This window comes from Patella vulgata, chromosome 4 (genome assembly GCF_932274485.2).
Source record: "Patella vulgata chromosome 4, xgPatVulg1.2, whole genome shotgun sequence".
NCBI lineage: Eukaryota > Metazoa > Mollusca > Gastropoda > Patellidae > Patella > Patella vulgata.
The window spans coordinates 76,976,582-76,993,569 of record NC_065882.2 but is presented as its reverse complement, the minus strand read 5'-3'; the positions used below and the strand labels follow the sequence as shown (position 1 = coordinate 76,993,569).

The 16,988-nt window shown below is 36.5% G+C and overlaps 1 protein-coding gene across 1 annotated transcript in view; it reads right to left on the bottom strand.

Moving 5' to 3' along the window:
• The window catches only part of LOC126818067 (DNA excision repair protein ERCC-6-like 2), a 30,121-nt gene that overhangs the window by 11,242 nt on the left and 1,891 nt on the right, over positions 1–16,988 (bottom strand). Inside the window, exons 4-20 of the mRNA XM_056100646.1 lie at positions 16,536–16,605; positions 15,699–15,848; positions 14,481–14,671; positions 13,090–13,193; positions 10,826–10,954; positions 10,498–10,581; positions 9,461–9,582; positions 9,028–9,127; positions 8,379–8,438; positions 6,614–6,729; positions 5,305–5,420; positions 4,434–4,517; positions 3,639–3,787; positions 2,834–3,073; positions 2,149–2,220; positions 1,570–1,715; positions 903–998 (exon numbers count right to left, since the gene is read on the bottom strand). Coding sequence (XP_055956621.1) covers positions 903–998; positions 1,570–1,715; positions 2,149–2,220; positions 2,834–3,073; positions 3,639–3,787; positions 4,434–4,517; positions 5,305–5,420; positions 6,614–6,729; positions 8,379–8,438; positions 9,028–9,127; positions 9,461–9,582; positions 10,498–10,581; positions 10,826–10,954; positions 13,090–13,193; positions 14,481–14,671; positions 15,699–15,848; positions 16,536–16,605 — 2,029 coding nt within the window. The remainder of the gene's footprint in view (positions 1–902; positions 999–1,569; positions 1,716–2,148; positions 2,221–2,833; positions 3,074–3,638; positions 3,788–4,433; positions 4,518–5,304; positions 5,421–6,613; positions 6,730–8,378; positions 8,439–9,027; positions 9,128–9,460; positions 9,583–10,497; positions 10,582–10,825; positions 10,955–13,089; positions 13,194–14,480; positions 14,672–15,698; positions 15,849–16,535; positions 16,606–16,988) is intronic.

The window sequence follows — 16,988 nt, the reverse complement described above, 5'->3', positions numbered from 1 at the left end:
TATTCAGGAAGTTACGATCTGATATGCATGAATATTGAAAGAAACCAAGATCTTTGGGTTATAAACATGCATTTCAAGTTTCATCAAAATCGGCACAAAATTGAGACCTCCAGAGGGTCCACAACCTTGATATACCAGATGTTTTCACTATTTGCATTGAGGAGCGGCCATTTTGTCTGGCAGGTTTGGTCCGATTTTTACAAAATTCGAACTCAGCCATCCTTAGGGTGTAACGGTGATATAATAATACGTTTTTTTAAATCGGATAAAAATTATGACCTCTATAGGGTCCACAAGCTAAAAACGTGATTTTTCGTACAATCAGGGGCCATAATTCAGGAAATTACGGTCCGATATGTGCGAATATATCGCAAGGAACCGAGATCTTTGGGTTATAAACTTACATTTCAAGTTTCAACAAAATCGGATAAAAACTGTGACCTCTATAGGGTCTACAAGCTAAAAACACGATTATTTACGTACAATCAGGGGCCATAATCCATGAAGTTACGGTCCGATACATGCCAATATAGAAAGGAACCGAGATTTTAGGGAGATAAACCTATATTTCAAGTTTCGTTGAAATCCGATAAAAATTGTGACCTGTAGAGTGTCCACAAACAAACTGTGGACAGATGGACAGGGCGACGGCATAATACGTCCACATGAAAATGTGGGCGTATAAAAAAATATTTTATATAAAGCCTATAATTTATAATGTTATATTTATTTGTGCCAAATAAATCTATCTATCTACCATGCTGACATACAAATTGTATTTATGTGAGTGTCAAAGACAATAACCAGAATATGCGTCCGTCCTTTTCCACTGGAGATGCAAGAACCCCAGGGACATGTTCATCCAGGGGCTCTATGCAAGCTTAATCCAGCTCTATAGTTACCTGTCTTGAGCTTGAAGATCATGACTTGGATTCCAGTTGGGATCAAAGATAACAACACGATTAGCACCTGTTAGATTTAATCCTAATCCTCCTGCTCTAAAATACACAAATATATATAAATAAACATTTAGACTTATAACTTAAATATAACCAAATACACATCTAGACTTATAACTTAAATATAACCAAATACACATCTAGACTTATAACTTAAATATAACCAAATACACATTTAGACTTATAACTTAAATATAACCAAATATACATCTAGACTTATAAATAATTTCTTAGAATCCAATAAATCCCAGTTTGAAGGATACAATTATCAATTTTTATGAAAACATGAATAACAACCTTATGGTTACGAGAGGGCTACATCATAGCGGTCACTGTTATCCTCCTGATTCCGGTATCAATCATGTGAAATCTCCCATGAGAGAGAGAGAGAGAGAGAGAGAGAGAGAGATGGTAGGGGTCTTTAGCAGTGGGAGGAGATCAGAGGACCTGGAGAAAACCCACGATGTTGGACACCCGACCGTACTCTTTGTCACATACAACCGGGGAATCAAAACCACGCCAGTTGACTCAATGACAGACCTTATGATTGAACACCTAACCATTCAGCCATCCAACCCCCCAAATTAAGTACTATTATCTAATTACTTACTTGGTAGATATGAGAAATATAAAAATATTTGGACTTTTATTGAATTCCCGAACAAGTTCCATCCTTTTCTTGTTACTAACAGATCCATCTATTCTTCTGAACTCATAACATGAACTGATTAGATATTGTTCTAATATATCTAATAGCTGAAATAATGTGATCAATCATTAGAGGGAGAGAAATGGAATTTTACGTCCATTCGATCTAAAAATCTAGGTCATTTCGGGACTAACATATTCTATAGGTTGTCATATTTGGACTGTGTTCTATAGGTTGTCATATTTGGACTGTATTCTATAGGTTGTAAGATTTTGAACTGTATTCTTTAGGTTGTCATATTTGGACTGTGTTCTATATTTGGACTGTGTTCTATAGGTTGTCATATTTGGACTGTGTTCTGTAGGAGAATAAACTTAATTAAAGAGCTTTAGTCTTTTCATCAACTTATTATTGAGTATTTAATATCAGAATGGGGCATTAAAATTGTTAAAAATGTGAATCATTAAAAGGGGACATAACTCTGTACTAATGTCCTTAATCTCATATTATCTCCCCTTAGACCACGAATTTGAATCCTACCTTGGTAGAAAGAGAGAATATAAGAACTCTGCAATGAGTTTTATAAAACACTTGTAAAAGTCCTTCCAAAATCTGAAAACAAAAATGAAAATTCATTTTAAATACTACATTGCTGATAAGATAATGATGTCTGAACCTGATTTCTTTCTGTGTATTGGGTAAATTGTGTCTCAACAAGAAATGAAATGAGGCTCAATGTCCTACTTTTCCCAGACAGCAGAGTTTCCATCTATTCTTAATCAACTGTCATGGCAAGGAATACTTCAAGGAATGACTAGAAAAGACTAGGGGGGTTGGGATGGCCTAGTGGTCTAGAGTGTTGAACTTCGACCTCTAGCTGGCCGGTCACCTCTGGGCTTGTGGTTGTGGTTTCGATCCCTGGTGTGAGCGTATGTGACATGGAGATAGGAGCTGCATCTCAAGCTCGTGGGTTTACTCCAGGTACTCCGGTTTCCTCAAACCGCAAAGACCCCTTCGCGTGCGCTAAGATAATAAAAAAAATGGAAATAAGACTACTTGTCTGCGATATCACCTTCGGTGGAAGCGATCAATAAACGCTAAGAACAACAACAATTGTTCCTTGAAAGGCCCAGTCCTCCATCTTAACATAGGGAGACTACGCTAAATATCCTGATGAACTTAAAACTCAGATTATATAAATATCAAAATTAAAACTATCACCTACCTTCATTTTTCCACAGTACTTGGGATCAGAGAGAGTTCGGAATGTTGCATCTTCTTTTAGATTGATAAATTCTTGATGACCCTTTAAAGCCGTCTCACAGATTTCACGAGCTCGGACATTTTGATTCTTACTTGTGTTAGATCCTGGTATTAGTAAAGCCACATGATTGGCCACTTTCATCAGTAGATGCATGAAGGAAAGTTTAAGGCCTTGAACAGTCATCATTCCGTCGCTTGATTTCTTTGGAAAATTTAAAACAAGATAAAAAAGTCCATTATCACAGATGACAAAAATTACCATAGATAACATTACAGATAAATGATGGACAGATATGCTAAAACAACCTCATACAATTAAACAAATATCCGCCAATTTAAAGATACATTCCCAGAAAAGTATTTATCGGGTGGTTATTTCCAATAAAAGTATGGCAAATTTCGGATATGTGGAAAGCATTGACACCCAATCTTGCTAGAAAAATACTGGATTACCCGAAAAACGCCCATGGGGCAAGTACTGGGCAAAATTGTCAGGGTATCACTAACTGGCAACCCGACTGTTGTCTGCTAGCTTATTGTGTGCTAGCTTAAGTGAGGGGGTTGGTTGTTATTTCTTGATCAAATGGTTACTTGACTTCGCCAGGCACTCTGTCCTGCACCAGGGTAAATTTACTAAAAATATGCGTTCCTTCAGCATTAGTTTTAGGTATTTCTAGTGTCCAGTCAGTCATCAGTAAAGTAAAATATATGTATAAATCTATATAACAATCTCTCACAAACTTTGAGACAATATTTTCACAACCTACCGTATAACAGCATGTTCCGCGTGATTTATCACTACCACATGTACACGGATCTTCACTCTTTAAAACTAACTGTAGATCAGGATGATTTAATATAGCTTTATACACACTGGTCTGGAGATGACTTAACTTACAGAACACCACATTATCATCTACAATATAATTACAGAACACCACATAATCAACTGTAATACAATTACAGAACACCACATTATCATCTATAATATAATTATAGAACACCACATTATCATCTATAATATAATTACAGAACACCACATTATCAACTGTAATACAATTACAGAACACCACATTATCATTTGTAATACAATTACCGAATACCACATTATCATCTATGATACAATTATAGAACACCACATTATCATCTATAATATAATTACAGAACACCACATTATCATCTACAATATAATTACAGAACACCACATTATCAACTGTAATACAATTACAGAACACCACATTATCATCTATAATATAATTACAGAACACCACATTATCATCTATAATATAATTACAGAACACCACATTATCAACTGTAATACAATTACAGAACACCACATTATCATTTGTAATACAATTACCGAATACCACATTATCATCTATGATACAATTACAGAACACCACATTATCAACTATGATACAATAACAGAACACCTTCTAATTCTGTCCTGTGTAATATCAATTACTTTGTGAAAGACACATCAATATCATGATATAATACCCTATTTGTATTAATAACAAGTGGTCTTGTATTTGTAATTCAACAGATTTTTAAAAAATCACCTTTTTCAGGAAGTTGATCAGCTATCAATGTCTTCATTCTTCTAATCATCATTGCATTTCTGATCGCAGAAAATTTCTCTTTTACTGAAATAATAAATATCATAGAACAAACATTGTATACTTTTATTTCACAATTTGAAAACAAAAGTTGAGTACAAACCAGTAATGGGATTTCAAAATTTTCCCAGTCGGACATTTTACCGAAAATAAAGGGGCATAACGTTATTTAAGCAGGTGGGTTCAGACCACAATTAAAAATCATGTGTCAACAAAATATTGAAATCCTGTACGTAATAAAAAACAACAATCTAACGTTTTTTTCTTTTCTTTTATTTCAGGTACGTTCCATTTCATTATTTTTTAATAAAATAACAACAGCAATAACAACAACAATAAATACAGAAGAATTTACACATTACTTTGTAATTTTATGGGCATATTCACTGTCGGACAATTTTGAGCGTTTGGAAAATAACGTCGGACAAGTCCGGAATTTCCGGGCGAAACCCATCACTGGTACAAACTGTTAAATGTGACCACACTATGTATATCAAATTATTCACAACTTTAAATGCCTCCCATTAATGCCTTTAAATGTTATTGCTTTGGATGTACAAAAGACAACTGCACACTTTGCCATGACAAATGATCATGAAGTCCATGGCAAGTCATTACCATTCATATATACAAAGGTCATGAATATTCATGTTAACACCAAGCTCATCTTGATGCTCATTGATTGTTACAAGAAATCAAAAATAAAACAGACCAATAATCAACTGTCATTTTCTTCTGTAGTTTTTTAGGAACCATCAGAATAAGTTAACAGTAGCCTTACATATTATAAAGCAAATTTCCATACATAACTTACATTTACGAGCTTCCGCTAATTCTCGTTTTGTAGAATCCACCCTTTGTCCCTTTTCAATAGGTTTAACAAAATTCTCAGTAAATTCGTAAACAAACCCCAAAACATCCGGCTGAGCCCTGAAACAGAAAAATATGGAGTGACACTTTTGTTTCCATAGAAACAAACAATGGATCTATTATACAGCCATGTTTGCTATTAGATGTGGTATCAGGTGTTCTAGAGTGAGTTCACTCTGTCTTATGTACAAAATAGGTCATTAGCTGCTAGTAAATCACAGGATAAAGAAACAAAAAAAAAGTTTTCATGACAACCCTTACCAAAAATCTGATGTGGGAGAAGACGGGAAGGGGCTAAATGAGAGAGAGAAATGGGGTTTAACGTCCACTCGACACAAACTAGGTCATTTCAGGACTTACATATGGTTTAATTTTATTTCAATAATTCACTTGCGTGTAGGGGTCTTTAGCAGTGGGAGGAAACCAGAGGACCCGGAGAAAACCCAAGAGGTTGGACAGGCGACGTTTCTCCTTGTCACGTACAACCAGGGATTCGAAACCACGCCAGTTGACTGAATGACAGGCCTTATGACACAGCGCGCACATGCTAACCATTCAGCCATCCACAACCCCCCCTCAACTCCCTGGGCTAAATGACTTATCATAAACATCACATTTCAACTTAAGGCACTACATTTATCTCATCATGTTGTTTAACAGGAATTTGCAATTTTCCAGTATTATTTATAATTGTCAGTATCATTTATAAATGAGTCTATGCCACATTTCAGGATTCGTTCAAATATTTTTTTCAGAGTTGCTTCCTGTAAAGGGGTAAAACATTTGTGCGCGGTAACAAATGAGACTGTTTTTTTTTTGTTTTTTTTTAAAATAAAAACAGCTCATACAGATTACATGAGAACCAGATTATTATTTTTATATAGCCTGCCAAAACAAATACAGTGAAATTAATTGTCAAAACAAATACAGTGAAATCTATAACATTCAGGGCCTTGTTTTTCGAAATCTTAACTAAAGATAAAATCCAAATTTTAGTAGATACTTCAATTTTGATTGGAAAAGCACTAAAAATCAATATTATCAAATCAAATTACTAAAATTTGGATTTTATCTTAGTTAAAATTTCGTGAAACAGGCCCCAGATTTCTGATAAAATTAATGGCAATAAAAAAATATAAAACAGAAGTTAATGATGTATATATTTACTTCACAACCCAACTTCAAAAATATCATAAATTTCAACATTACAAATTCCAAATCAGTGCACGAAGAACTTATTGATTAACACCTACCAATCTAATAAAGACCATAATTCTGTCATATTATTTTGTAAAGCTGTTCCAGTCAGACCATATCTCCGTTTAGTTGGTATTTTTCGTAAAGCTTTAGTTGTCAGAGATTTTACATCCTACAAGAGAAAATGAAATGAAATGAAATGTGGTTTAACGTCCTACTGTTCTGCTCTGAACTGGGCTAATGAAGACGGGCATAAGCCATACAATGTGCTATGAGGGAAATTTTGCCCAGACAGTGGCACTACGGCCTACTCTTATATATCGAATTACAACTGTCAAGGGATCTTTTACGTGCACGACAATGTGTACACGGGACCTCAGTTTTTCATTCCATCCGAATGACTAGGCAGCTGTACTTGTCAGGCCCTCCGTCCTGTATCACTGACAAGAGGAAACCACGCTACAATAGAAAGCTACATTCTACTTTCTTTCATTATAAAACGTGTATTTGTGTTTATGATATTTCAGACTTTGCAGGGAAATTTTGATGAATGATCTATGGAAGAACCTCAACAGATTCCAGTACCCTACATCTAGCCTCGGCTGTATGACGAAGTCCGCCATTAGATTACCAACAGCGTTGCCCGTGACAACGCCTTTGAAGAATGTTTTATCATACAAATATTTCAAAGTCTTCAAACAAGGACAACTTTGCACTGAAAATTCTACACACTCTGCGAACAACGCAACTTTGAGAACTTGGTTTTAGAAGCGGCAAGTTTCCCTAACAAGTAAACCGGTGCCGTATCGCAATTATATAGGCATAGGTACATATCACTTACCGTCATACAGCCGAGGTTTGCCGAGTGTAGGAATACAATGAGTAAAATTAATCTGAATACACATTTTATACGGGAATTGGTGTGATTCATTTCCTAAACCAACAGTCCCAAATTAAACATACATTATGATTATGCAAGCGGTAAATCTGCCTATTGCAGATCTTTCTTTAGGCCTGAAATGTTTTCTAAATTATTAATTATTAATTAGTTTTCCAGACCATATTATACTCTCAATGCCATCACTAGTCTTCGATATTTAGCAGATTGGTGTACATTTTTTTAAAAATAATTAAATCGCTATATGCATAATAGAGACTTTGTTTTTTATCGTACCAACTTTAGTAATGATGATCGAGGCCAGCCTAAAATTCAAATGGTAATATCTTGGTTCAGAGTGGAGCAATTTGACTGAAATTTTCAGCATATTCTATTTACGTTGTCTATTTTTTAACTATTTTAGCGCGAACGTCAACTCTTTATCTAATCTCCCATAATGCCCCTTTAAGAAGGTTCTACTTACGACCTTGCCATACCATTGCCAGTTATCGTAAGAGTATGTCTGTAATACATACAGTTTGTATATTTCTGTTTACAGTTCAGTCAACTGGCATGGTTTCGATTCCCCGGTTGTACATGACAAGGAGTAGGCTCGACTGTCCAACCTCGTGGGTTTTCCCCGGGTCCTCCGGTTTCCTCCCACTGCTAAAGACTCCTACACGCAAGCGAATTATTTAAATAAAATTAAACCATATGTTAGTCCCGAAATGACCTAGTTTGTGTCGAGTGGACGTTACCCCATTTCTCTCTATTTACAGCTGAAAATGTCTCAAAAACTTAATAAAGTAAGGAAAAGTAACTCTGTATGCATGTCCCTAATCTCATATTATCTCCCCTTAGACCACAAACATGTTTCTTAAAAGTATTTCGAAGTAAAGAAATGTCTGCCACAGAAAAAGATATTAAAAACAACTAGAACCAACCTTGATCCGATGAACTTCATCAACAATTACAGCTTCCCAGACTACTCGACATATTTCTTTCTGAAACCAACATCAAAACATTTTGTGGAGTGAAATGAATGGGATTTAATAACATCCAAATTCTCATCACATAGTGTTCTATGAGGACATTTTGCCCAGACATTGGCCCTACAGTTTATTCTTATTTCAAGAGTTCTTTGACGTGCACACCAACGTGAACACAGTACCTCAGTTTTGCATCAAATCACAATGATTAGAGACTGTTTGTTGCCAGGGGAAACCGTGATGGAAGATCCTGATGAACTTTCACAGCTAGCACTGGGATAAAACCCGGTCACTCATTCAGTCACGGTCATCCAGTACTGAGTCAGCACCTTACTCAGTCATCCAGTACAGAGCCAGCACCTTATTCATTCAGTCACAGTCATCCTAAACAGACCCAGCATTTTATTCATTCAGTCACAGTTATCCAGCACCTTATTCATTCAGTCACAGTCATCCAGTACAGAGTCAGCACCTTATTCATTCAGTCAGTTATCCAGTACAGAGTCAGCACCTTATTCATTCAGTCACAGTCATCCAGTACAGAGTCAGCACCTTATTCACAGTCATCCTGGGTCTTTACTCAAAGACAAAAATAAATTCTTACCATATTCTCTCTAAATGTTTCAAATGTTGTGACAACAATTTCAACTTTTCCTTTCAATATTTCCGCAAGACATCTTTCTTTATCAACACCATGGTATTTTCTAATCAACAAAAACAAAGTTATTTTACACAATATGAAAATTAAGAATACAGAAGTACCGGTAACAGAAGTACCGCTTGAGAAAAGACACAAAGCTAGTGTCGTCATAGGGTTAAAAGACGCTCATATGACCCCTGACGCGACCTCCCACTACAACTGGTCAGATCTGCATGCAGTAGAGGCCATCGAAAGTATAAAAAAATGAAACGAAATATAGATCGCTATATTACTCAAGTTGGTACATATCCAAGAATTACCAAAGCAAGTACAGCATTAGGTACACGTATGTAAGTTCAATATTTTGATATGGTTGACAATAAAGAAAATAAATTACCCAACAGAGAAATATCCCCATGTTTCTAGTTCATCTAACCAGTTATATAAAACACTACCAGGTCCAATAATCAGGAACGGACTCGTACAACTTTTATCATCAATATATTCAGTATCTGAAAGCTGTTAAATAAAATAAAAGGGATGACGATTTCAATTTTTAATATATAAGATTTTAGACAAATTTTATGAAGAATCTTTGATGAACGAGTGTGACATCCTTTTGTTGTTCGGGGGGGCGTGGATGGCCTAATGGTTAAAGCATGTGCGCTGTATCATAAGGCCTGTTATTGAGTCAACTGGTGTGGTTTCGTTTCCCAGGTTGTACCTGACAAGGAGTAGGGACGTCTCTCCCACCTCATGGATTTTCTCCGGGTCCTCAGTTTCCTCCCACTGCTAAAGACCCCTACGCACAAGCGAATTATTGAAATAAAATTGAACCATATGTTAGTCCAGAAATGACCTAGTTTGTGTCAAGTGGACGTTAAAACCTCATTTCTCCTCCTTCCCCCCCCCCCCTGTTGTCTTGGCATATGTAAATTATTATGTTCTTGATAAATGAAATGTGGTTTTAACTTCCATATACTCTTTATCAAATGTTCTTTTACGCGCATGCCAACGAGTACCTCAGTTTTTCATCTCATCCGAACATCATCACCAAGCCCTCCGTCCTGAACCACTGACAAGGGGAAACCTGGTTGGAAAATCTCTGACAACACCAGAATGAAATCCATAACCACGAGATTAGTAATCCCGCCCCATACTTACTCAAGAGTGAGATAAGAGAGAGAGAGAGAGAGAGAGAGAGAGAGAGAGAGAGAGAAATGGGGTTTAACGTCTGCTCGACACAAACTAGGTCATTTTGGGACTAACATATGGTTTGACAGGTGGCCCTACAGGTGAGAGAAACAAAGGTACAAAAGAATATCCCTTATATTCGACTCATTAATGTGTATGCTTTCAAAATAAAGGTTCCAATTTTGAACATGACAGAAGTGAACAAATAAAAAAGCATTTGACATTAAAAAGGAATCTTACCTTTCTAATAAATGATGGTTTCTGTTTTAAAACATCAACCCGATTTCCTTGTTTGTTTAATAAAGCAGCCAGGAAGCCAATAACCTGAAATATTACAGATACACAATACACAGAAACTAAACAAGAGATTACGGAAAGGTAGTCAATCGCGAGAGGTCACAAGAGGTCAAGCCGGCAAATACAGGATTGGTACAAGTTGGAATAAATCTTTTTTTAACTCAGCCAATGACAGAAAGAATGGAACAAAATCCCATATCATTTGCCAATATGTAGACCTACCTGAACTGTTTTACCCAATCCCATATCATTTCCCAATATGTAGGCCTACCTGAACTGTTTTACCCAGTCCCATATCATCTCCCAATATGGCTCCTTTATTGTCTTTATAATGTTTGTATAAAAATCGTATGCCATCTCTCTGATAATCTCGTAAATATTGGTTGATCGTTGCAGGAACCTTTCAATAAATAAAATAATATTCATAATCAGTTTGTTTGCACTTTGCTGAAAACCTAATTTTGTTGAAGCAATGATAACCCTAGTTTTAATTTAAGCAGGTTTTTATGGCTTATCCTCAAGAGGCGGATCATTCATGACATCATTACTCTTTCTCTCATCATCTTATTATCATGTTTGATTTGCCTCTTGGAAAAAGTACAAGCCAACAGTGAGGCTGATGTCCCCCGCCGAAATAGGAAAATAATTAGAGGACACATATAAATTTATCACAAATAAGCGGAACGGACAGACAGACAAACAGACAGACGGACGAACCCATTTTAATAGTTCCCTGCTTTCTTCGAAAGGCGGGGGACAATCAAAGTAGGAGAGTTATTGTTTTCCAAAGTCTCGACCAATCAAATTGCGTATCGCTCTGCTTACCCTGAGCAGAAAATGCTCATTATCAAACTTAGTCAAGGTATTACTGTAATGAAACTATACACCAAGTTTCATCAATCTCACTTAATTAGAACTAAAGTTATCGTGTCCCAAAGCATCAACCAATCAAATTGCTTATCTCTGCTTACCCTAAGCGGAAAATGCTCATCTTCGAACTCCATCAAGGCATTGACCTAATCAACACATACACCAAGTTTGAACATTCTAGCTCAATTAGGAAGAGAGTTATCGTGCCCCAAAGTATCAACCAATCAAATTCATCTCTGCTTACCCTAAGCGGAAAATGCTCACCTTCGAACTCCATCAAGGCATTGACCTAATAAACACATACACCAAGTTTGAACATTCTAGCTCAATTAAAAGTTATCGTGTCCCAAAGCATCAACCAAAAAAATTGCTTATCTCTGCTTACCCTAAGCGGAAAATGCTCATCTTCGAACTCCATCAAGGCATTGACCTAATCAACACATACACCAAGTTTGAACATTCTAGCCCAATTAGGAAGAGAGTTATCGTGTCCCAAAGCATCAACCAATCAAATTGCTTATCTCTGCTTACCCTAAGCGGAAAATGCTCATCTTCGAACTCCATCAAGGCATTGACCTAATAAACACATACACCAAGTTTGAACATTCTAGCTCAATTAGGAAGAGAGTTATTGTGTCCCAAAAAGTGTGACGGACAGACAGACGGACAGACAGACAGACGGACAGACGGACAGACAGACAGACAGACGGACAGACAGACGGACGAACCCATTTTAATAGTCCCCTGCTTTCTTCGAAAGGCGGGGGACAAAAAAAAACTAAAAAAAACCTATAACACCACCCAAAACTAATGAATCAATCTGCTGGAGTCACGTGAACAGCTACGCACTATATAAGGATCATATACGCTGGCAATATGAGGCATGCTAGAGCTGTTTCCGGTGGTTTCAAAAATTAAGCTACAAAACAAAAGGAGGCACTGGCTTCTTTATAACATCTGAAGGGGGGGTTAAAAGTGATGAAATCATCAATCAATCACATCGTTGTAAATACAGTAAACTTTGCAAAAGTCAGATCTAGTGGACTGACCAATTTTATACGAGTTAAGCGAAGATCCGAGTTAGCCGAAGACAAAAATTCAGTCTTAGCTCGATTAGAAATAAACTGCAAGAGCTGGACAATAATTGATTCAAAGGCACATTTCAAGCTTTTGTTCGTATGTGCGAGTAGATAACTTCCGTTTTGTCGCCATCTTTAAAAAAATGTCCTAAACAGCGATTTTCGAATTTTCCGTGAAAATTCTATTATTGCATCGCGTCAAATAGGCTGATTTGAGTCAAAATAATTGGAGAAATTATTTTGGGGCTCTGTGCATGGAATACCTGATCGCGTTTTGACCATCGGGACGAAACTGACTTACGCGCAGAAATTTAATAAGAAAAACGTGCAGGATCAAAGGGTTTAAACTATTTTATCCAAATTGAGCGAAGATCTGACTTATGCAAAGTTTACTGTACTGAATAGAATTGGACCATTTTGGACGAGATATTCCATTTAGAAATTCAACTTTAATAACAATATTATAGTTTGCAATCGAATCAAAATCCCTCAAATGACGCACAGAACTTCAAAGACTGTAAAGTAAACATATCTTTTAAAGTTTTACAAATTCCCCAATAAATAAACCATTTATATTTTCACCTACCTGAACGACAGATTTATCCGTGTTTCCAGATAAAATAAAAGGAACTTTAGCTGCAGAAGGTTTAATGGTAAAAACAGGTTTCTCTAAATCATCTTCAGTGAATCCTGAAGTCAGAAATTTAAAAATAGAAATAAATTTCAGTCTGCTTTATGTTCTTAAAGTTGAACAGAAGCCTCCCCAAAACTCCAACTGTTGAAAATCAAACAGCTTTTTCATTTTAGAGAGAGAGAGAGAGAGAGAGAGAGAGAGAGAGAGAGAGGGGGGGGTTTAACGTCCACTCGACACAGACTAGGTCATTTCGGCAATTACATATGGTTCAATTTTTTTTCCATAGTTCGCTTGCACGTAGGGGTCTTAATTAGCAGTGGGAGAAAATCTATGAGGTTGGACAGGCGACCCTAATCCTTGTCATGTACAATCGGGGAATCGAAACCACGCCAGTTGACTCAATGACAGACTTTATGATACAGCGAGCGCGTGCTAACCATTCGGCCATCCAACCCCCCTTTTCATTTTGGGAACTGTGTATGATAATTGTAGCCTCTAGAGCAGGGGTGTCAAACTCACTTCGATTCAGGGGCCCACATGAACTAACATTTTACATCAAGTGGACCAGAAATTATAAAAACAAAGATATAAATATAAAGAATATGGGGACCGAGAGAGAGAGAGAGAAATGGGGTTTAACGTCCACTCAACACAGACTAGGTCATTTTGGGACTAACATATGGTTTAATTTTATTTCAATAATTTGCTTGCACATAGGGGTTTAGCAGTGGGAGGAAACTGGAGGAAATGGAGAAAACCCACGAGGCTGGACAGGCAACCCTACTCCTTGTCACATACAACCGGGGAATCGAAACCACGCCAGTTGACTCAATGACAGGCCTTATGATACAGCGCGCACTTGCTAACTATTCGGCCATCCAACCCCCCAATGTGGGGACCCTTCGGGACTAAATGTTATGAAATTGTATAGCCGTTCGTTGCAAAAGTTCTTAAGTGTGAATCCATTTTGATTTAAAATGGTTCAAACATTATCCAACGTGACATATGATTTATGTCTCAGTCAGGATCAGTCATGGAAAGCCCAATTATTTGTATCGTAACATTTCTACTTGCATATCAGCCTTCTAAATGATTTGATTGGAGGGTGCACGGCATGGGCTATTTTATACTCGCCACTCATAGATTTCCAATTTTATAAAAACACCACTCATAGATTTCTAATTTTATATAAAAACAAAGCCAAACGTCTGCATTAGAGCATCCATAAACAATTGTGGATGACAGCTGGACAGACAAACAGGGAAGACAAAAATTCACAACAACAACAAGAGGATATAAAAAAAAATATGTCAAAAAATAACTATAACATTTAATAAACATACCTAAAATGTCATTGTCGTTATCTATATCAACTGTTGAGTTTTTACTATTCGTATTTGTTGCTTGATTGTTTACATGTCTACCACTTGTTGATGGCTTTGGTTCTGTTGAGTTTCTATTTGCCGTATTTTTAACCTCACTGTTTACTTGTCGACCACTTGTTGATGGCTTTGGTTCTGGGGCATTTGGTTTTCTGGTTAAAAAAATATGACAATAAATACAAAAATGGTGTTTTGCAAGGTCTGCTAAACTTATACAATCTGATTAAAACACAGATTCTATTTCATTTTGTTTTTGATAGTTCAAATTTCGTTTTACTTGTCTTTACTACACTAGGATCTGGAAGAGTTGTTATATAACCCGCATTCTTGATGATATGAGGGATTAGCCAATGAAACGATCTGTTACGGCTAGTTTTTGGTGTGAGGTGCATGGAACTGTGGGTAACCCACTAGAAACTTCAACACTGATTGGTTAATCAAATGTCTGACATCATAGAGTCAAAAGTCGCTCGTGTGACCCCTCACGTGACCTCCCACTACAACTGGTCAGATCTTCATGTAGTAGAGGCCATCGAAAATATAAAAAACCGGAATGAAATATAGATTTGTATCTTAATCAGATTGCAACTTATAAAGAAGATAGATACATTTTACTAGTTTTATCAATCAAACAAAACTTGAAATGGTCATATTTTTTATAATAATCTTTAAGTGGCATTTAGCGATTGAGAAACACATTAACAGAACACAAGTTTTATGGGAAATAATCACTGGTTTTATTCTAAAAGCACGACGTTTTGACAAGTATCCTCTTATCAATTTGCTTGATAACGATAAGGGGGGAGGAGGGTGGATGGCCGAATGGTTAGCATGTGCGTGTTGCATCATAAAGTCTGTCATTGAGTCAACTGACGTGGTTTTGAATCCCCGAATGTATGTGACAAGGAGTAGGGTCGCCTGTCCAATCTCGTGGGTTTTCTTCGGGTCCTCCGGTTTCCTTACACTGCTAAAGACCCCTACGGGCTAGCGAATTATTGAAATAAAATTAAACCATATGTTAGTCCCAAAATGACCTAGTTTGTGTCGAGTGGACGTTAAACCCCATTTCTCTCTCTCTCTGATAACGATAAACGATACTTGTCGAAACTTTGTGATTGATTCCCATAAAAATTGTGTTCTGTTCATATTTTTTCTCTTTTTTTTCTAAAACACACCCACTTTTGTTTAGATGTTGACGATTTTGAACTTCCACCAGTTACTATAGATGGTTTTCTTCTAATTAAAGGCCTGGGAGTTGTCTTCTCTTCATAGCTGGTTGATCTTTCTGTAAATTCTTCATCCAGATCATCAAGACCTCCATACTTCTCTCTATCAAAAAAGATGGTTTTTAGATTATGGAATATTGACAGTCTACAGTGATTCTGCAGGATAATGTAGGGAAAATCAACTGGTTAGTGTTGAGGTTCAAGTTAAACCTCAGTGGCCTAAGCATTGTAGAGATATATTCAATATAACATGCTGTATAATTCCATTCAGAGAGAAATGGGGTTTAACAAGCACTCAGCACAAACCAGTTTATTTCGGGACTAACATATGGTTCCATTCTATTTCCAACTGGCGTGGTTTAGAATCCCGGTTGCACGTGACAAGGAATAGGGTCGCCTGTTCAACCTCGTGGGTTTTCTCCGGGTCCTCTGGTTTCCTCCCACTGCTAAAGTCCCATACGCGCAAGTGAATTATTGAAATAAAGTTAAACCATGTTAGTAACGAAATGACCTAGTTTGTGTCGAGTGGACGTTAAACCCATTTTTCTCTCTCTCTCTCCATTCTATTTCAATAATTCGCTTGCATGTAGGGATCTTTAGCTGTGGGAGGAAACCAATGGACCCTGAGAAACCCCCTGAGGAATAACAGGTGACAAGAGTGGGATTGAAACCATGCAACTTGACTAAAAGACAGAACGTGTGATCTAAAGCAGTAGTGTTAGACAATTTGATCACCCCCCCCCCCATTCCATTTAATAATATTCTATTATGTAAGAATGGATAGACTTACTCTAGACGTTTATTATTTTCTATACCAGTTAGAGGTTGAAACAACCCTTTCTTTATCTCACAAGTTTTTTCTGAAAAAACAAAAACAACATATAAAACAATATACAGAATTTAATTACTTGGTCAATTATTAAAACATTTTCACAAATTTATAATTTCAAATTTTATACACATACTTACAATAACATAACAATAATTGGCTGTCAAAAGCACAAATTACAGAGTCACAAGTCATTAAACATACATTATGCAAGAGCTAAATCTGCCTATTTCAGGTCTTTCTTTAGACCTGAAATGTTTTATAAACTATTAATTAGACATTTAATAACAAAACAAGACCATAATCAACTACTCAAGATTTTAACTAGATTAGAACGGTTCACCATTTAAAAATTTAATTTAAAAATGGGAAAGCGAGGTTAAGTCCCGAATATACCAGTGCTCTGGTTACAAC